The sequence below is a fragment of the Drosophila obscura genome, unplaced genomic scaffold (genome assembly GCF_018151105.1).
Source record: "Drosophila obscura isolate BZ-5 IFL unplaced genomic scaffold, ASM1815110v1 contig_1, whole genome shotgun sequence".
Taxonomy (NCBI): Eukaryota; Metazoa; Arthropoda; class Insecta; order Diptera; family Drosophilidae; genus Drosophila; species Drosophila obscura.
The window spans coordinates 1,653,393-1,673,881 of record NW_024542679.1 but is presented as its reverse complement, the minus strand read 5'-3'; the positions used below and the strand labels follow the sequence as shown (position 1 = coordinate 1,673,881).

Here is a 20,489-nt window from a genome sequence, read left to right as displayed (position 1 = left end):
TTTGAATTTAACGGGTTTCTGCCATTTGAGCGGTGGAAAGTGGAGGCAGAAAATGAGAAAAAGAAGAGCGAAAAGAGATAGCAACGAAATACAAAGAGAAACAAGAAAAAACGATAATTAAAAAAAACCAGCGACCTTCTGCTGATTTCTGTGCGCCTGGTATCTCAGATTTGAATTTAACGGTTTTCTGCCATTTGAGCGGTTGAAAGTGGAGGCAGAAAATGAGAAAAAGAAGAGCGAAAAGAGAGAGCAACGAAATACAAAGAGAAACAAGAAAAAACGATAATTAAAAAAAACCAGCGACCTTCTGCTGATTTCTGTGCGCCTGGTATCTCAGATTTGAATTTAACGGTTTTCTGCCATTTGAGCGGTGGAAAGTGGAGGCAGAAAATGAGAAAAAGAAGAGCGAAAAGAGAGAGCAACGAAATACAAAGAGAAACAAGAAAAGACGATAATTAAAAAAAACCAGCAACCTTCTGCTGATTTCTGTGCGCCTGGTATCTCAGATTTGAATTTAACGGGTTTCTGCCATTTGAGCGGTGGAAAGTGGAGGCAGAAAATGAGAAAAAGAAGAGCGAAAAGAGATAGCAACGAAATACAAAGAGAAACAAGAAAAAACGATAATTAAAAAAAACCAGCGACCTTCTGCTGATTTCTGTGCGCCTGGTATCTCAGATTTGAATTTAACGGTTTTCTGCCATTTGAGCGGTGGAAAGTGGAGGCAGAAAATGAGAAAAAGAAGAGCGAAAAGAGAGAGCAACGAAATACAAAGAGAAACAAGAAAAAACGATAATTAAAAAAACCCAGCGACCTTCTGATGATTTCTGTGCGCCTGGTATCTCAGATTGGAATTTAACGGTTTTCTGCCATTTGAGCGGTTGAAAGTGGAGGCAGAAAATGAGAAAAAGAAGAGCGAAAAGAGAGAGCAACGAAAACAAAGAGAAACAAGAAAAAACGATAATTAAAAAAAACCAGCGACCTTCTGCTGATTTCTGTGCGCCTGGTATCTCAGATTTGAATTTAACGGGTTTCTGCCATTTGAGCGGTGGAAAGTGGAGGCAGAAAATGAGAAAAAGAAGAGCGAAAAGAGAGAGCAACGAAAACAAAGAGAAACAAGAAAAAACGATAATTAAAAAAAACCAGCGACCTTCTGCTGATTTCTGTGCGCCTGGTATCTCAGTTTTGAATTTAACGGTTTTCTGCCATTTGAGCGGTGGAAAGTGGAGGCAGAAAATGAGAAAAAGAAGAGCGAAAAGAGAGAGCAACGAAATACAAAGAGAAACAAGAAAAGACGATAATTAAAAAAAACCAGCAACCTTCTGCTGATTTCTGTGCGCCTGGTATCTCAGATTTGAATTTAACGGGTTTCTGCCATTTGAGCGGTGGAAAGTGGAGGCAGAAAATGAGAAAAAGAAGAGCGAAAAGAGATAGCAACGAAATACAAAGAGAAACAAGAAAAAACGATAATTAAAAAAAAACCAGCAACCTTCTGCTGATTTCTGTGCGCCTGGTATCTCAGATTTGAATTTAACGGGTTTCTGCCATTTGAGCGGTGGAAAGTGGAGGCAGAAAATGAGAAAAAGAAGAGCGAAAAGAGAGAGCAACGAAATACAAAGAGAAACAAGAAAAGACGATAATTAAAAAAAACCAGCAACCTTCTGCTGATTTCTGTGCGCCTGGTATCTCAGATTTGAATTTAAGAAGAGCGAGAAGAGAGAGCAACGAAATACAAAGAGAAACAAGAAAAACGATAATTAAAAAAAACCAGCGACCTTCTGCTGATTTCTGTGCGCCTGGTATCTCAGTTTTGAATTTAACGGTTTTCTGCCATTTGAGCGGTGGAAAGTGGAGGCAGAAAATGAGAAAAAGAAGAGCGAAAAGAGAGAGCAACGAAATACAAAGAGAAACAAGAAAAGACGATAATTAAAAAAAACCAGCAACCTTCTGCTGATTTCTGTGCGCCTGGTATCTCAGATTTGAATTTAACGGGTTTCTGCCATTTGAGCGGTGGAAAGTGGAGGCAGAAAATGAGAAAAAGAAGAGCGAAAAGAGATAGCAACGAAATACAAAGAGAAACAAGAAAAAACGATAATTAAAAAAAACCAGCGACCTTCTGCTGATTTCTGTGCGCCTGGTATCTCAGATTTGAATTTAACGGTTTTCTGCCATTTGAGCGGTGGAAAGTGGAGGCAGAAAATGAGAAAAAGAAGAGCGAAAAGAGAGAGCAACGAAATACAAAGAGAAACAAGAAAAAACGATAATTAAAAAAACCCAGCGACCTTCTGATGATTTCTGTGCGCCTGGTATCTCAGATTGGAATTTAACGGTTTTCTGCCATTTGAGCGGTTGAAAGTGGAGGCAGAAAATGAGAAAAAGAAGAGCGAAAAGAGAGAGCAACGAAAACAAAGAGAAACAAGAAAAAACGATAATTAAAAAAAACCAGCGACCTTCTGCTGATTTCTGTGCGCCTGGTATCTCAGATTTGAATTTAACGGGTTTCTGCCATTTGAGCGGTGGAAAGTGGAGGCAGAAAATGAGAAAAAGAAGAGCGAAAAGAGAGAGCAACGAAAACAAAGAGAAACAAGAAAAAACGATAATTAAAAAAAACCAGCGACCTTCTGCTGATTTCTGTGCGCCTGGTATCTCAGATTTGAATTTAAGAAGAGCGAGAAGAGAGAGCAACGAAATACAAAGAGAAACAAGAAAAACGATAATTAAAAAAAACCAGCGACCTTCTGCTGATTTCTGTGCGCCTGGTATCTCAGTTTTGAATTTAACGGTTTTCTGCCATTTGAGCGGTGGAAAGTGGAGGCAGAAAATGAGAAAAAGAAGAGCGAAAAGAGAGAGCAACGAAATACAAAGAGAAACAAGAAAAGACGATAATTAAAAAAAACCAGCAACCTTCTGCTGATTTCTGTGCGCCTGGTATCTCAGATTTGAATTTAACGGGTTTCTGCCATTTGAGCGGTGGAAAGTGGAGGCAGAAAATGAGAAAAAGAAGAGCGAAAAGAGATAGCAACGAAATACAAAGAGAAACAAGAAAAAACGATAATTAAAAAAAACCAGCGACCTTCTGCTGATTTCTGTGCGCCTGGTATCTCAGATTTGAATTTAACGGTTTTCTGCCATTTGAGCGGTGGAAAGTGGAGGCAGAAAATGAGAAAAAGAAGAGCGAAAAGAGAGAGCAACGAAATACAAAGAGAAACAAGAAAAAACGATAATTAAAAAAACCCAGCGACCTTCTGATGATTTCTGTGCGCCTGGTATCTCAGATTGGAATTTAACGGTTTTCTGCCATTTGAGCGGTTGAAAGTGGAGGCAGAAAATGAGAAAAAGAAGAGCGAAAAGAGAGAGCAACGAAAACAAAGAGAAACAAGAAAAAACGATAATTAAAAAAAACCAGCGACCTTCTGCTGATTTCTGTGCGCCTGGTATCTCAGATTTGAATTTAACGGTTTTCTGCCATTTGAGCGGTGGAAGTTGGAGGCAGAAAATGAGAAAAAGAAGAGCGAAAAGAGAGAGCAACGAAATACAAAGAGAAACAAGAAAAAACGATAATTAAAAAAAACCAGCGACCTTCTGCTGATTTCTGTGCGCCTGGTATCTCAGATTTGAATTTAACGGTTTTCTGCCATTTGAGCGGTGGAAGTTGGAGGCAGAAAATGAGAAAAATTAGATCGAACAAAGAGAGCAACGAAATACAAAGAGAAACAAGAAAAAACGATAATTAAAAAAAACCAGCAACCTTCTGCTGATTTCTGTGCGCCTGGTATCTCAGATTTGAATTTAACGGGTTTCTGCCATTTGAGCGGTTGGAAGTGGAGGCAGAAAATGAGAAAAAGAAGAGCGAAAAGAGAGAGCAACGAAATACAAAGAGAAACAAGAAAAAACGATAATTAAAAAAACCCAGCGACCTTCTGATGATTTCTGTGCGCCTGGTATCTCAGATTGGAATTTAACGGTTTTCTGCCATTTGAGCGGTTGAAAGTGGAGGCAGAAAATGAGAAAAAGAAGAGCGAAAAGAGAGAGCAACGAAAACAAAGAGAAACAAGAAAAAACGATAATTAAAAAAAACCAGCGACCTTCTGCTGATTTCTGTGCGCCTGGTATCTCAGATTTGAATTTAACGGGTTTCTGCCATTTGAGCGGTGGAAAGTGGAGGCAGAAAATGAGAAAAAGAAGAGCGAAAAGAGAGAGCAACGAAATACAAAGAGAAACAAGAAAAAACGATAATTAAAAAAAACCAGCGACCTTCTGCTGATTTCTGTGCGCCTGGTATCTCAGATTTGAATTTAACGGTTTTCTGCCATTTGAGCGGTGGAAAGTGGAGGCAGAAAATGAGAAAAAGAAGAGCGAAAAGAGAGAGCAACGAAATACAAAGAGAAACAAGAAAAAACGATAATTAAAAAAACCCAGCGACCTTCTGATGATTTCTGTGCGCCTGGTATCTCAGATTGGAATTTAACGGTTTTCTGCCATTTGAGCGGTTGAAAGTGGAGGCAGAAAATGAGAAAAAGAAGAGCGAAAAGAGAGAGCAACGAAAACAAAGAGAAACAAGAAAAAACGATAATTAAAAAAAACCAGCGACCTTCTGCTGATTTCTGTGCGCCTGGTATCTCAGATTTGAATTTAACGGGTTTCTGCCATTTGAGCGGTGGAAAGTGGAGGCAGAAAATGAGAAAAAGAAGAGCGAAAAGAGAGAGCAACGAAAACAAAGAGAAACAAGAAAAAACGATAATTAAAAAAAACCAGCGACCTTCTGCTGATTTCTGTGCGCCTGGTATCTCAGATTTGAATTTAAGAAGGAGCGAGAAGAGAGAGCAACGAAATACAAAGAGAAACAAGAAAAACGATAATTAAAAAAAACCAGCGACCTTCTGCTGATTTCTGTGCGCCTGGTATCTCAGTTTTGAATTTAACGGTTTTCTGCCATTTGAGCGGTGGAAAGTGGAGGCAGAAAATGAGAAAAAGAAGAGCGAAAAGAGAGAGCAACGAAATACAAAGAGAAACAAGAAAAGACGATAATTAAAAAAAACCAGCAACCTTCTGCTGATTTCTGTGCGCCTGGTATCTCAGATTTGAATTTAACGGGTTTCTGCCATTTGAGCGGTGGAAAGTGGAGGCAGAAAATGAGAAAAAGAAGAGCGAAAAGAGATAGCAACGAAATACAAAGAGAAACAAGAAAAAACGATAATTAAAAAAAACCAGCGACCTTCTGCTGATTTCTGTGCGCCTGGTATCTCAGATTTGAATTTAACGGTTTTCTGCCATTTGAGCGGTGGAAAGTGGAGGCAGAAAATGAGAAAAAGAAGAGCGAAAAGAGAGAGCAACGAAATACAAAGAGAAACAAGAAAAAACGATAATTAAAAAAACCCAGCGACCTTCTGATGATTTCTGTGCGCCTGGTATCTCAGATTGGAATTTAACGGTTTTCTGCCATTTGAGCGGTTGAAAGTGGAGGCAGAAAATGAGAAAAAGAAGAGCGAAAAGAGAGAGCAACGAAAACAAAGAGAAACAAGAAAAAACGATAATTAAAAAAAACCAGCGACCTTCTGCTGATTTCTGTGCGCCTGGTATCTCAGATTTGAATTTAACGGGTTTCTGCCATTTGAGCGGTGGAAAGTGGAGGCAGAAAATGAGAAAAAGAAGAGCGAAAAGAGAGAGCAACGAAAACAAAGAGAAACAAGAAAAAACGATAATTAAAAAAAACCAGCGACCTTCTGCTGATTTCTGTGCGCCTGGTATCTCAGATTTGAATTTAACGGTTTTCTGCCATTTGAGCGGTGGAAGTTGGAGGCAGAAAATGAGAAAAAGAAGAGCGAAAAGAGAGAGCAACGAAAACAAAGAGAAACAAGAAAAAACGATAATTAAAAAAAACCAGCGACCTTCTGCTGATTTCTGTGCGCCTGGTATCTCAGATTTGAATTTAACGGGTTTCTGCCATTTGAGCGGTGGAAAGTGGAGGCAGAAAATGAGAAAAAGAAGAGCGAAAAGAGAGAGCAACGAAAACAAAGAGAAACAAGAAAAAACGATAATTAAAAAAAACCAGCGACCTTCTGCTGATTTCTGTGCGCCTGGTATCTCAGATTTGAATTTAAGAAGAGCGAGAAGAGGAGCAACGAAATACAAAGAGAACAAGAAAAAACGATAATTAAAAAAAACCAGCGACCTTCTGCTGATTTCTGTGCGCCTGGTATCTCAGATTTGAATTTAACGGTTTTCTGCCATTTGAGCGGTTGAAAGTGGAGGCAGAAAATGAGAAAAAGAAGAGCGAAAAGAGAGAGCAACGAAAACAAAGAGAAACAAGAAAAAACGATAATTAAAAAAAACCAGCGACCTTCTGCTGATTTCTGTGCGCCTGGTATCTCAGATTTGAATTTAACGGTTTTCTGCCATTTGAGCGGTTGAAAGTGGAGGCAGAAAATGAGAAAAAGAAGAGCGAAAAGAGAGAGCAACGAAAACAAAGAGAAACAAGAAAAAACGATAATTAAAAAAAACCAGCGACCTTCTGCTGATTTCTGTGCGCCTGGTATCTCAGATTTGAATTTAACGGGTTTCTGCCATTTGAGCGGTGGAAAGTGGAGGCAGAAAATGAGAAAAAGAAGAGCGAAAAGAGAGAGCAACGAAAACAAAGAGAAACAAGAAAAAACGATAATTAAAAAAAACCAGCGACCTTCTGCTGATTTCTGTGCGCCTGGTATCTCAGATTTGAATTTAACGGGTTTCTGCCATTTGAGCGGTGGAAAGTGGAGGCAGAAAATGAGAAAAAGAAGAGCGAAAAGAGAGAGCAACGAAAACAAAGAGAAACAAGAAAAAACGATAATTAAAAAAAACCAGCGACCTTCTGCTGATTTCTGTGCGCCTGGTATCTCAGATTTGAATTTAAGAAGAGCGAGAAGAGAGAGCAACGAAATACAAAGAGAAACAAGAAAAACGATAATTAAAAAAAACCAGCGACCTTCTGCTGATTTCTGTGCGCCTGGTATCTCAGTTTTGAATTTAACGGTTTTCTGCCATTTGAGCGGTGGAAAGTGGAGGCAGAAAATGAGAAAAAGAAGAGCGAAAAGAGAGAGCAACGAAAACAAAGAGAAACAAGAAAAGACGATAATTAAAAAAAAACCAGCAACCTTCTGCTGATTTCTGTGCGCCTGGTATCTCAGATTTGAATTTAACGGGTTTCTGCCATTTGAGCGGTGGAAAGTGGAGGCAGAAAATGAGAAAAAGAAGAGCGAAAAGAGATAGCAACGAAATACAAAGAGAAACAAGAAAAAACGATAATTAAAAAAAACCAGCGACCTTCTGCTGATTTCTGTGCGCCTGGTATCTCAGATTTGAATTTAACGGTTTTCTGCCATTTGAGCGGTGGAAAGTGGAGGCAGAAAATGAGAAAAAGAAGAGCGAAAAGAGAGAGCAACGAAATACAAAGAGAAACAAGAAAAAACGATAATTAAAAAAACCCAGCGACCTTCTGATGATTTCTGTGCGCCTGGTATCTCAGATTGGAATTTAACGGTTTTCTGCCATTTGAGCGGTTGAAAGTGGAGGCAGAAAATGAGAAAAAGAAGAGCGAAAAGAGAGAGCAACGAAAACAAAGAGAAACAAGAAAAAACGATAATTAAAAAAAACCAGCGACCTTCTACTGATTTCTGTGCGCCTGGTATCTCAGATTTGAATTTAACGGGTTTCTGCCATTTGAGCGGTGGAAAGTGGAGGCAGAAAATGAGAAAAAGAAGAGCGAAAAGAGAGAGCAACGAAATACAAAGAGAAACAAGAAAAGACGATAATTAAAAAAAAACCAGCAACCTTCTGCTGATTTCTGTGCGCCTGGTATCTCAGATTTGAATTTAACGGTTTTCTGCCATTTGAGCGGTGGAAAGTGGAGGCAGAAAATGAGAAAAAGAAGAGCGAAAAGAGAGAGCAACAAAATACTAAGAGAAACTAAAAAAAAAACAAGAAATTAAAAAAACCAGCGACCTTCTGCTGATTTCTGTTCGCCTGGTATCTCAGATTTGAATTTAACGGTTTTCTGACATTTGAGTGGTGGAAAGTGGAGGCAGAAAATGAGAAAAAGAAGAAAGAAAGAGAGAGCAACGAAATACAAAGAGAATTGATCTGATTTCTGTACGACTGGTATCTCAGATTTGAATTCTACATAAATCAAAGGCTCAAAAAATTATATACTGGCTGAGTACGGGTATAACAGTAGAGTCGCGTCCCCAGAAGCGACTCACGCGTTCCTTCTAGTTTTTTTTGTACAACAAGTTTATTTTTTTAGTAGAACAACAACAGTCCAGTTTTGCTTTGTTGCTTTATCCTCTATTAGTGGGCCGATCGGGGCGTGCTATGGCTTCCTGTGATCGGAAAAGTATCCTTGATAGAGATGAAGGAATAATTTTTTTCAAAGCTATATCTCGGCTCAACGCAGACCGAACTGGGCGTCGCTTGTGTTTTCGTTATCTAAAGAGTCCTAGCCACCGATTGGCACCCAAAAAAAAGGGGAAAATTGCTGGTATTGTTAAAATAATGATTTTTTATTTTATTAATTTACAAAAAATACACAATTAAAATATGCCACTGCATACACGACTCGCACATGTACGTATATACAAGGGGAAATCAAACAAATCTGATTACAACGAATAGAATACACAACTGCAAGAACACAGAATGTGGTTTACATGGTTGACATCTTTCGGGGCTACATATTGTATTTTTAATGCTCCATCGGGGCCAAGAACAAAGGGTATTTTCTTACGTTAGGCAGTAAAATCAATCATGTTTAGTGCACAGTAATAAATTGCATTGAAATAACAACAAAGTGAAGAACAGAACCAAAATTGTAAAGATTACGATTAAGGGTTAGATGTGAATTTTCGTTTTGAATTTGAACATTATTTGCCTGAACTGAACAAGTTTCGTTTGCATTTTCGTATTGTATATTGGCAATTAACTGGCAGATAAACACGTAGACACGTAGACAAAAGATGCACGAAATGATAGAATCGAATAGTCGAATAGCGATGGTAAAGTGTTAATATTAGGCCGATTATATGGTATGGGTAGATAGTGTATAGACGTAGTTTCGCTAGTGGCTAAATACAATTAATATTACATTATTCCTATTAGTATGTGTATGTGGGTGTGGTTGTAAATGTTAAAAGCACTTTTGGCAAACATCAACACATGGCGCCAGGCGAGAAAACATTCACTTAAGCAACTAGAACACGGCCCGGCCCCAGGCCCCCAGGCAGCTGGACTCTGGGCACTCAACTCATTCCAATCGAAAACTGTGCTTCTCTGTCTTGGTCTCAGAGCGGGATTCCGTTGTTGTGGTGAAGGATTTTCGCTCCATAACGCGCTGCGTCATAGAGGTGAGTCGCTCCGAGCCCTGATCGACAATGCTGAGCTTGCCGCCATCTGTGTTTAGCGTCATCTCGGAGAAGCTCGATTCCAGGGGCTTTACCAGCGCCTGTTGTTGTTGCTGTTCACTGCTGCTGGTGTTGTTGCTGTTGGCAGACTTGTCAAAGTTGCGCGTCTCGTATCTATTAGTGAACCAGGATTAGTATATAAGCTTTGACGAAGTGAACATGTTTAGGTCCTACCTAGACGTGTAACCCTCGTAGCTCTGACCGGGATAGCCATTTCCGCCCGTTAACTGCACCACGCCGCCCTGGCCAAAGGTCTTGTCATGCAGATCCTGTACGCATGCCTCTAGATTGCGGTTCACTTGCGGTTTCTGTGGCACAGCCGGTGGAGCAAGAGCCGGAGCAGGAGCAGCAGCGGAGGAGGATGAGTTTTGCGTTTTAGTGCTGGACGATTCAAAGCTATGCTGGTAGTTGGCATTAGTGGGTGTGAGACCGCCGCCAATGGGTGCGGATGTTAGGCCATTGCTGCCGCCAGGACTGCCCGGGTAGGGGCGGGGCACTGCATTGGCTGTTAGCTTGGGATTAGGGCGGAAGCTGTGACCCGAGGTGGCAGTTTGCATGTTAGAAATCGTCGTCGACAGCGGCGGCGGTGGTGGCGGAAAGTCTCCAACGGGATCGTGATCGTCCATTCCCGGATAGTTGGCTGGCGGCGGAGACACGGCTCCCGGATGGTGGAAGTGCTGCGGCTGTGGACTAGCATAGTTGTAGTGATGCTTCTGTTGACTGCTGCCGCCGCCCGAGAAGTAGCTCGGGGAACTGGGCAGCTCCCCAGATGCATAGTAGCCGCTGCGACCCAGAGTCTGTTACGGTTACGGGTTAGAGGAGAGAGAGAGAGAGATACGGTTGGTTAGACAGGTTACGTGTTAGATCATCGACCAATTAGGGCCCCACACCAACTATTACTTCTAATCAAAACTAAACAAAACTTGTGCATCAATTTCGTCATCAATCTCAATGCCAATCGCAATCGCTGGTGCAGTCATCAATCAACTAAAAACAAATTCTAACAGGGTTCAGGGTAATGGAAACATTTTTCATACATTGTTCTGGCTCCTGTTGAGCGTACCGTAGGCGTACTCGGTGTCGCTCTCGTCTGTGGTGAAGCCTTGCGGGTTCTTGGCGTAGCGTTGCGCCTGTCGGACGTGCTTCAGCCGCTGGCGTGCCTCCTCCAGCTCCTTCTCCTTGCGCAGCACGGCGGAGCGGGCATTAATCTCCTGCGCCATGCCATCCACCATCGAGGTGTTGATCTTCAGCGAGTGCTCCTCCTCCGCCTCCAGGCCCTGTTGGGCGGCATGCACCAGGTTGTCGGTGGACTTGATCACCGCATTGCCAGCCGCCTGCAGACGGCGTCCGGCCTCCGAATTGGGATTCGACTTCACCTTGCAGGCAATCAGCAGCTGAGCCGTAGAGGCAGCCACCTGCTTGGCCGTCGAAATGAGCATCTCTTCGGTGCCCACACCGCGCACCAGATTCTGGGCGGCCTCCACTAAACTGTGTGTGGCAGCGGCCACGAGACGAGCGGCCGAGATGAGACCCTCCGACCACTGGCCATCGTCGGAGCTGGTGAGGGGACGGCGTGCCACCTTGCCCTGGTCAATCAGCTCACGCTGTGCGGCATTTGCAGCACGCACCAGTGCCGCGGAGGCGGCCATGATGCCCTTGGCAGCCTCCAGGATCATCTCATCGAACTTCATGTTCTCATCCAGTTCGATCTGTGGGTGGAGAAGCCAAAGGAGGGAAAATTAATATTAATATGATTAGGGTGAAGTTTGGTTGAAGGTTGGGTAAATATCAAACACCATTATATATTTTAGTTGGGGGTTTAGTTCAAGCCTCGGTTGGTGGGGGGTTGTTGGGCGGGTTTAGTAGATTTCCGGGTATCACAGTAATAATATGTTTGATTCCTGGGTGAACTCTTGAATGTAACAACCAAGAATATCAAACATATCTCACTGGAATCCCCAATTAGTTTTTTTCGTTTGGTTGGTTGGTTGGTTGCTTGGTTGGTGGGCGGATGAGAGAGTTAAGGGATAATTCAAGCACCGCTTAAACACTAAAATGAGTTTCGATCGTTAGTTTTTGTTTGTTTCACATTCACCGTTAACATTAACATTAAAATTAACACTAATATTAATATATTTAATTTAGGGTTGCCTGTAGGATGAGTATGAGCTGAGTACCCACCTTGACATCAGCCTGGCGACGTGGTCGCAGCGAGGCCAACTTCTTGGCCGCAGCATCGATGGAGGCGGCGGCACCCAACAGCTCGTTCTCCGCTATAACTGTGGGATCCTCGGGATCGATCCAGTCGGAGCCCTTCAGCAGTCTGGCCATGGCCACCAGATCCGTCACACACTTGGCCACGCGACGTGACAAGTGCATGCGATCGTCGGCACTGCAGTTGTGGAGGATGCCATTCAGCAGATCCCTGTAGGACTCGCCCACCGATGTGCCCGCCTCGAGCGTACGCACACGCAGCTCCTCCGTCTCGGCACAGTTCCAGGCCACGGAGCGGCACACAATCAGCATGTCCGAGATGGCCCGTCGTCCCAGATTGGCCGCGGACACAATGTCCGCCTGAAGATTGGACACACCAGCAGCCACAGCCTTGGCAGTGGCGGCGGTCACGTTCATCGTGACACGAATCAGATCCTCGGGCGTCACCTGGTTGCTGCCCACTGGCGGCGGTGCCTGCATGGCCTGCAAGGAACACAAAAGACAGAAGAGTGAGAAGCTGTTTCATCCAATCCGTGGGAAATTCCACAAACAAAACTTACGCGTATCTCCTGGGAAATGGCTTCGACGGTGGCCTCCATGGCACGTGTACCGCGCGTGTGCTCATCCTCCACAGCCTTGACTGTCTTCAGCAGCGATGAAACGTTCAGCACCATCACCTGATTGGATTTCGAGTGTAGGTTCGAGTGTTTTCGAGTTGAGGGTGGACAGAGTAGAAATGTTTGTGATTAATGTTTTTGGTTAATAAAGAAATGGGTAGGGGGTGTCAAGAGAGATAGAGATAGTTATTCTACTTATAGTTATGGCAGGACTATGAGCTACTCTCCAACAATCATCTACTAGTACTACAATAATCTACTAGGATGGCTTTGGCTTTAGCTTTGGCACTAATACAAATCAATCAATCAATACAAATACAAATTAAAAAAATATACGAGTAATACGAGTAATACATACATTTATGTATGTTTAAATGATGTTCCAGTTGTTTTATTTTAATTCGAATAAGATGTAAGAATTGTTTAACATTTGATTGAGGCAAATGGGAACTTTTAGGCGTTCAATAGATGGGGCCAGGGGCAGCAACTGAACCTTTTTCATGTTAATATGTAGCTTTAATGGCGCAACTGTACGCTTTTCAAAGTAAGGATAACCCTGCCCTGCCCTGCCCTGCCTAGCACCTAAAAGTTCTCTTACAATTTGAAATGAGTTTTTCTCGTGTGTGACAAATAAAGTTTCATTTGTGCAATGGATTAAGGATTAATGTAGATAGAATTTTGTTAGTTTTTCCCGCGATTTCAGATGTCGGGATCGGCGACCCCTTCTGCCTAAATGAACTCCATTGCTGAATGCTGCTGCTGCTGATGCTGCTGTTGTTTCTGTTGCTGGGGCTGATGCTGATGCTGTCGATGATAGGGGGGTCGCATATCGCTGTATGTGGATGGGTTAGTGTCTGAATGACCCGTGGGGACAGCGGCTGACTGGCAAACATCTTGAAGCGTCTGCTCGTTGTGCGTAATTGTACATATACAGATGCATATAACGAGTACATATATGGATATGGATGGACGATTTTTTTGGTTTGTTTTGTTTTTTTTTTTATATCGATTTGATAGCAGATTTTTATTTGTTTGTTTCCACAGCGAGCGCAGCGCATGAAGAGAAGGAGGAGCGTGTGGAGCGGTTTTGAATTCGATTTGCATTTTGCATTTGTCATTTGCGTTTTTGTACAGTTCATGAGAGTTTTTTATTTGGTTTGGTTTTTGTTTTGTTGTAGGGAAAAAAGAAGAGCAGAGACGTCGAAGGCACAACGAATTAGCAAAATGAAACAAAATACAACGATTTATGGATGTTCGGTTCGGTTTTGTACAAAATGTGGCAGGTGTGGGAAGAAGGAAAGGTTGGGTGCTATGGGTTTGTGGGGGTGGTTGGGTTGGGTGGGGTGTGGTGTGGTGGGGTGGTTGAGAGAGCGCCGCGTATCCATGCAGAAAAGCCGGTAGCCAAGAGCACAGAGAAGAGCAGAGCAGAGGGTTGCAAGTGACCAAAAAACAAATGTTAGAGCCAAGGGTGAGAAACAAGGGTTTCGTGCCTGCTGCTGCTGCTGCTGTGGTTGCATCTGCCTCATGCTGTGGTTAGGGGTAGAGAGGCAGTGCGTTTGTGTGTGCGTGTGTGTTAAACATTAATAAAACATTAAAAACATTCAAGGAACAACGACAAAGAGCATCCAAAGACAGTAACCCTGGAAGCTAAGGTTATCCTCACAATTATGGGATGTACTCGGATGCGACCAAGGCTGACCATCTTGGGTTAAATGGGGAGGCAGAGCAGTAGCAGCAGCAGCAGCAGTGAAAGTGGGAGGCAGGATAGAGAAGACAGGAAACAGAAATGCAGCCACAGATCCTTTTGTGTGCCCTTCTCTTCTGGTCACTCCCAGCAGCAGCAGCAGCAGCAACAACAAGAGGAACAGTTTCTGACTTAATATAATTGAATATAATTGTGTACACACTTATTTATGCTCGAGGGATTATTCACGGGGTGGTTGGTGGTGAGGGAGCAGAGAGCAGAAGAGCAGCAGAGCAGAAGAGCAGTAGAGCGGGATTTACTCTATTAAGTATGTATTTCTTTTTATATGCTATACAGAGAGAAATGATAAGTGAGTGCCAAAGCCATTTTGATGTTCGAAATTTTCAATATGCCACAAAACAACATTTATGTATGCGTGTGTGTGTGTGTGGTGAGCTTTTTTTTGTAAATTCAATTAAATTTAATTACATATTTGCATAAAAGATAGATAACTATATAATTATATGGCAGTTAAATATGGTCTATGTATATTCAAAACTATCCACGTATATTTTGAGTCTGGAATTTCTAGACTCCCTTTTGATATGGTTCTGCTAATTCTTGCCTAACAGTGGGACCCCAATTAAAACATAATTATACACACTCCAAGCAGTGTTTTCTCGTTTGAAAAATATTAGAAAAAATTCACAAGAAGTTTTTACACTTATCAAATTAGTGAAAAACAATCCCTAACAGTGTGACCCCTAATAAAAAGAAGTAAGTAGAAGCACTTTGAACAGTGTGACCCTTTTGGGGAAGGAAATATAAATGTTCCCAACAGTAATAAATCTCATCAGATTATTTCTTTTAAGTCTATTTTGAAATCTAGTAACAATTTGATCTCCCCTCTGTGTTTACACACTCTAAAGGTGGCATAGACACTCAATGACAGTGTGACCCCTACACCCGAAAGTAGCAGAAACACAAACCATAACCTCATTTTGGGTCAGTCACAATTGCACTCAACGTTGAGTGCTGGTGAGGCGGGGGGCGGGGGAGTAAGAAACGAGTACCAAAAACATAATAAATACATACTAAAATATACTTAAAGCCACAACAACGAAAGCTTTTTAGCGAGAGATTAAAATAAAGACTACGGTAATCAGAGTAAAAGAGAGAGTAGGAGTAAGAGAGAGAGAGCGAGAGACAGGGAAAAGAAAGTATATGGTAAAAGCTGGATGGACTTACCCTAGCACTCTCCTTGAGATCCTGCATGGAGGGATCACTGATGGACTTGCCCGATGCCAGTTTGGTGCAGTTGATCAAATCCCCGAGGGCAGAGGCCACATCTTTGACGGCGTTGATGACCATTACCTGGGAATCGGGCTGGGAAGAGCCCAGAGAGCAGGCGCCACGCTTGACGGCCTCCGCCAGTTGCGCTACAAAGGACAGAGAATACTTCTTGTTGGTGGAAATCCTTGTGGGAGGATGGTGGTGGGTCACACTCACTTATGGTGGAGACAGCATTTTGGGCGGCACTGGCCAGCTGATCCTGGCTGCCAGCTGCGCCGGTTACCAGCACTTTGGTGTCCTCGACGAGAGCCTTGGCCGTCTGCAGGATGTGCTCGCGATGATCGGCAAAGCTGCCATCGCCCTCCGAGTGCAGGGTGCCCGCTGTGGCGAACATAATCGTCGTGTCCAGATCCCCAATGATGCCCGAAACGGTGTGGGCCGCATTGATGCAGGCCTGAGTGCCGCGCGAGCCAGCCTGTAGGGCTGCCAGGACCTGGGCCACCTTCTCGGAGACCTCGCGGGCATTGCGCGCAATGTCCTTTTGGGCCCCCACATCGTTCGGGCGAGCTCCGCCCGCGGATGACTGGATCATGGAGGTGACCGAGCGCCCCAGATCGATGACAGTGGTGCGGATGCGCATGCCCACGTCCTGGGAGCTGGTTGTGGTGCTCGCTCCCACCGAGTCTTGGGTCAGCTGCTGATAGTGCTGGGTCATGTCGATGGCCAGCTGGGGCAGGGCAGCCGGCTCCACGCTGCTCTTGGCATTCATCTCGTTGGCCAGGCTGGCGATCTCCTTGGCCCGGGCCACCATGCGCGTCTGGTAGTCGACAAAGGTGTCCGAGTAGGAGGCATTCAGCAGCGACTGCCGCTTGTCGGTGAGCCGCGTGATCGATCGGTTGATCTGCTCCATGAGGCCCGTCACAATGCCCGTCTCCGCGTTGATCTTCTCCACGGTCTGCTGCAGCTCCTGGATGGCCTCCTGCGTCCCATCGATGGCCTCGTCCAGCCGCGGATGGGCGTGCGTGGCCCGTGGATTGCCCGCCGAGTCCTTGGCCGACTGCACGAGTGTGATGGCACTCTCCACGACGGAGCGCGTCTGATTGATCAGCGACATCTGCTGCTGGCTGTGCACGATGTGGGTGCAGGCACCGATGGCTCCATTCACCATGGGCACCACATACCGCGAGATCTCCCCGACGGCATGGCCCAGCTGCTCGGCATTGTTCTTGCCCGCCACTCGGATGGGCTCCAGCTTGTCCACCAGTTCGGCGGCAGAGTTCAGGGTCTGGCCGCTGAAGCCGTGCAGATTGTTGTCCCGCCGCTGGTTCAGACCCTGGGCATTGACGGCCAGCGCACAGCTGTCCAGCTCGCGGGTGCAGGTGCCCAGAGTGTGGAGCACCTGTTCGCACTGGGCCTGGCCCGGCGCCTTGTCCCGGATGTTGTCCACCAGCCGCTTCACCGACTCCGACACGGGCGTCGAGTGCATGGACAGCTGCTGCCACACGGGAGGATTATCCGGGGAGAGGGCCAGCGATTTGGCTGCCTTGACCATCTCCACAACGCCATCGATCACACCGCGTCCCGCCTGAATGACGGGCTCCTGCGCCTTCCTGCCCTCCGCCGAGATCTTGGCCGGAATCGATATAAACTCCGGACTGGAGGCATACTGACGCACAGCCTTGACGGCCTCCAGCAGGGGCTCCACCAGCCGCTCGCGGCTGCCGCCCTGCGGCTGCTCCTCAATGGCCTTGATGGCCTGCACCAGATCCGAGGTGGCGGTGGCCACCTGCTTGGCCAGCACAATGAACTCGTTCTTGGCCACCGGATTGGAGGTGTTCATCGACGCCTGCCGGCAGATGGAGCACAGGTAGCTGGTGTGCTTGGCAATCACCGTCAGAGCGGAGATCATCTGGGGCTTCGTTGACTGCTGGCTGCTTACGATGTCGCAGTGCTGTCGGATGCCCTGATAGGCCCACGTCAGCTGCGCCTGATCGATGATGCCCGGCCGACCGGCCACGCTCGACGGATGCGACACTCCAATCAAATACGCCGCCTGGGAGGAGCTCTCGATGAGGCCCTGAATGGAGTCGTTGACGTTGTTCACCGACTGACTGAACTCCACGTGCTGCGACTGCTTGGCATTGTTGATCATCTCGGAGATGGCGTAGCCGAGGTTGCGCGACTTACCCGTCGCCTGCTCCACGCAGTCAAAGTATCCCTGCTCGTTGATGGGCTCGTGGGGGTAGTCCAGCATCCTCCGCAGGGCCTCAATGTTCCTCATCGCATTGTCGCACTCCTTCTGGCCGGGCGCAGACTGTATGCTGGCATCCACCAGCTGATTGATGCTTTCGGTGACGCCCCGGGCAGCGGCATGCAGCAGATTCTTGGCATTCGGCTGGCCGGGATCGGCGGCAATCGACTTGGCCGTCGACAGCAGCGAGCACGATTGCGTGGACACATGCCGCAGGCACTCAATGATCTGTGTGCGTACCGAATCCTCCTGCGTCTGGCCGGCCATTTCCATGCTGACGGACAGCAGATCCCTATAGTTGGCCGCAAAGTTCTGGCTCGTCTCGGCCAGCAGGGCTGGCGAGGCGTACGAGACGACGATCTGGCCACCGGAGCTGCTCAGATGCTCCGCCACTTGCTTCAGTTCCGACTGGAGGGTGGCATAGGGCCGTCCAGAGGGCGGGAATTCGCTCATCGACAGAATCTCGCTGAGATCGCTCACATTCCTCAGGGCCACATCTACCTCCCGCTGTCCGGGAATGCAGTCCACAGTGGCGGACAGGGCTCCGGTCACATCTCGTCCTGCTTGGGTCAGGGCCTGCGGATCGGAAATGCCTTGCAGCGTGCGCTGGGCCTGCTCAATGAGGCGCGTTGAGCTGGTGACCACATCGTCCGCACAATCAATGATTGCCGGGTTCTGGGTGGTGGCCGCCACTCCGTGCACGCTCTTGGTGAAGTCTCCCAGTGCGAGGGCCGTGTCCCTGCCCGCTGCTCCCGCATAGCTGCGCTGGTTCTGCAGCACCGACGACAGCAGCTGGCTGAGGGCGATGCCCACATTCTTGGCCGACTTCCGCAGCTCATCGGCTGTGTTCTCCACCGTCTCGCCGGGCAGGGGACGCAGCTGGCCGGCGAGGGCCGCCTGCCGAGTATCGTCCAGCACGTCGTGCAGCTTTCTCACTGCCTCCAGGGCGGACTCCAGCTCCTGGCCGCCGCACGCATCCCGGGCCCGCTGTGCCACCGAATGCAGCTCGGACACACTCTGCCCCAGATGGAGGGCACTCTTCGAGAGCTGTGTGGCCGAGGGTATGTCCGTGACGGTGGGCTGCAGGGCGCGCGACGACTTGGACACCTGGAGGGCCGGCTCGATGAACTGCTCCGCTGCCTCGATCAGATTCAGCTGGGCATGCGGCTCGTCGGGCTGTGCTCGCGTTGTCTTCAGGGAGGTGACCAGCCTGGGGATGGTGTCCGCCACTCGCTTGCAGTCCTGCAGCAGCGACTCCTTGGTCTGATGGTCCTGGCTGTGCTGCACCGCATTTTGGGCCGCCGAGATGCACTGAGTGGCCGCTGTGGCCGCCTGCTTGGAGCAGTACTCCAGCCGCTGTATGAGGCCCCGCTTCATGGCCGGCGTATTGGCCGCCGTCGTGGTGATCTCCCGCAGCTCCTCGGCGGCACGACGCAGCGCGTTCTGGTTGTCCGTATCGTGGGGATTGGAGGAGCACAGACGGGCCGCCTCCACCAGCTTGGCGGTGGCATCGGCCAGCTGCTTGGCAGCGGACAGCAGGCGACGCTGCATGTCCATGTCCTGCTGCTGCTCGGCCTCGCCCTTGATGCTCTGGATCAGCTGCGCTGTGGTCTGGCCCAGTGTGCGGGCATGGCGCACCATCTCCTGGGGATCGTGAGTGGACACGAGGATGTCGGTGCCGATGATCACGTTCTCGACGGGACTCAGCTCGGTGCTGGTCCTGCTGGCGTTCTCCCGAGAGCTCAGCTTCACATGCTCCAGCATGTCGGTGAGGCTCTTGGAGACGTCTCTGGCCGCAGCGAGGAGGTCGGCCTTCAGCTTGGGGTCGTTGCTGGCCTCGTTGCACACCTCACACAGCGAGTTGACGGCCCGGGCCACGTTCCGGGCCGCCGCCTCCAGCTGTTCGCGACAGGCGGCGTTGTGCAGCGTGGGAGCCACGACTTTGGCACAGGCCACCAGTTGGCTGGTGGCCAGGGCACACTGGCTGGCCGCTCCGATGACGCGGTTACGCGCCTGCTCATCCTCGCAGCTGGCGGCGATGTTCTTGGCCCGCAGGACGAGGGCGGCCGTGGTGTTGGCAACCGCCTTGGCCAGGGCCAGGAGCATGTCGTGAAGGTCCCGGTTCTCGGGCACCTCCTCCTCGGCAATGCTGCTGAGGACATGCGTGGTGGCCTCGCCCACACGGCTGGCCGCATTGATCAGATTCTGTGGCGGCTCCTTGCTCTCCGGCTCGGCTGCCTTCAGCAGATCGCTGAAGGCGTTGCACAGATTGCGCGCTGCCTCCAGCAGCTGATCCCCGTTCGTGTCGTTCTCCATGAGGGCGGCAATCAGACGCACCTCCCGTGTCACCTCCGGTATGGTTTGGGCTATCTGCGAAACCGAAGCGGAGATGGCCTCGGTGTCCACCTCGTCCGGCTGCGAGGCGGTGATGATCTGTGCGGTGGCTGCACTCATCGTGGCCACATGGCTGCTGACCGCCTGCTTGGAGGTGTCCAGCGTGTTCTCACGCCACTCAATGGAGCGCAGGTCGTTGCCCAGCTCCTGGATGGGTGCCTGCAGGAGAAAAATGATGGATAAGAAAAAGGCCATTTCCCTTTGGCACTGACTGTGTGGCTCACCTTTGTGCGCAGCTCCTCGTCGGCGCGTATCAAGACATCCTGGCCAGCGGATATGTAGCCCAGCAGCGCCCTTTGCGGCTCCGTTAGATTCACAGAACTAATCCGAACTTCCTTAGTCTAGAGCAGGAGATGGAAAGCGAAAAGCGGAAGGGATCGATTAGTATCTGAACTGAAAGCAGACTCCCACGGGATTCCATACTTTGGGAAACTTTTGATCGCCACTTTCTTTGATATTCAGAGATTTTGCAGCATGTCAGAGAAATGTTTAATTTTTAATGTTAGTTTTTATTGTGTTTTTAGTATCTGTGGGATGATTAGGTCTTGATTATGGAGATCTGGTACGTATTTTATGTGCAGGTGGCAACTCAAGAGAAAAGCGCATGA

The 20,489-nt window shown here is 47.4% G+C and overlaps 1 protein-coding gene across 2 annotated transcripts in view; it reads right to left on the bottom strand.

Moving 5' to 3' along the window:
- Positions 1 to 8,510: 8,510 nt before the first annotated feature.
- Positions 8,511 to 20,489, bottom strand: part of LOC111069685 (talin-2) — a 32,268-nt gene continuing 20,289 nt past the window's right edge. The window contains exons 10-17 of one of the 2 annotated variants that reach the window (XM_041594850.1): positions 20,106 to 20,222; positions 15,453 to 20,040; positions 15,192 to 15,382; positions 12,203 to 12,319; positions 11,610 to 12,125; positions 10,466 to 11,137; positions 9,603 to 9,736; positions 8,511 to 9,542 (exon numbers count right to left, since the gene is read on the bottom strand). In XM_041594850.1, coding sequence (XP_041450784.1) covers positions 9,272 to 9,542; positions 9,603 to 9,736; positions 10,466 to 11,137; positions 11,610 to 12,125; positions 12,203 to 12,319; positions 15,192 to 15,382; positions 15,453 to 20,040; positions 20,106 to 20,222 — 6,606 coding nt within the window. In that variant the 3' untranslated portion in view covers positions 8,511 to 9,271. Of the gene's footprint in view, positions 9,543 to 9,602; positions 10,226 to 10,465; positions 11,138 to 11,609; positions 12,126 to 12,202; positions 12,320 to 15,191; positions 15,383 to 15,452; positions 20,041 to 20,105; positions 20,223 to 20,489 lie in introns of both variants that reach the window. The other variant, XM_022359847.2, reaches the window with a different exon arrangement.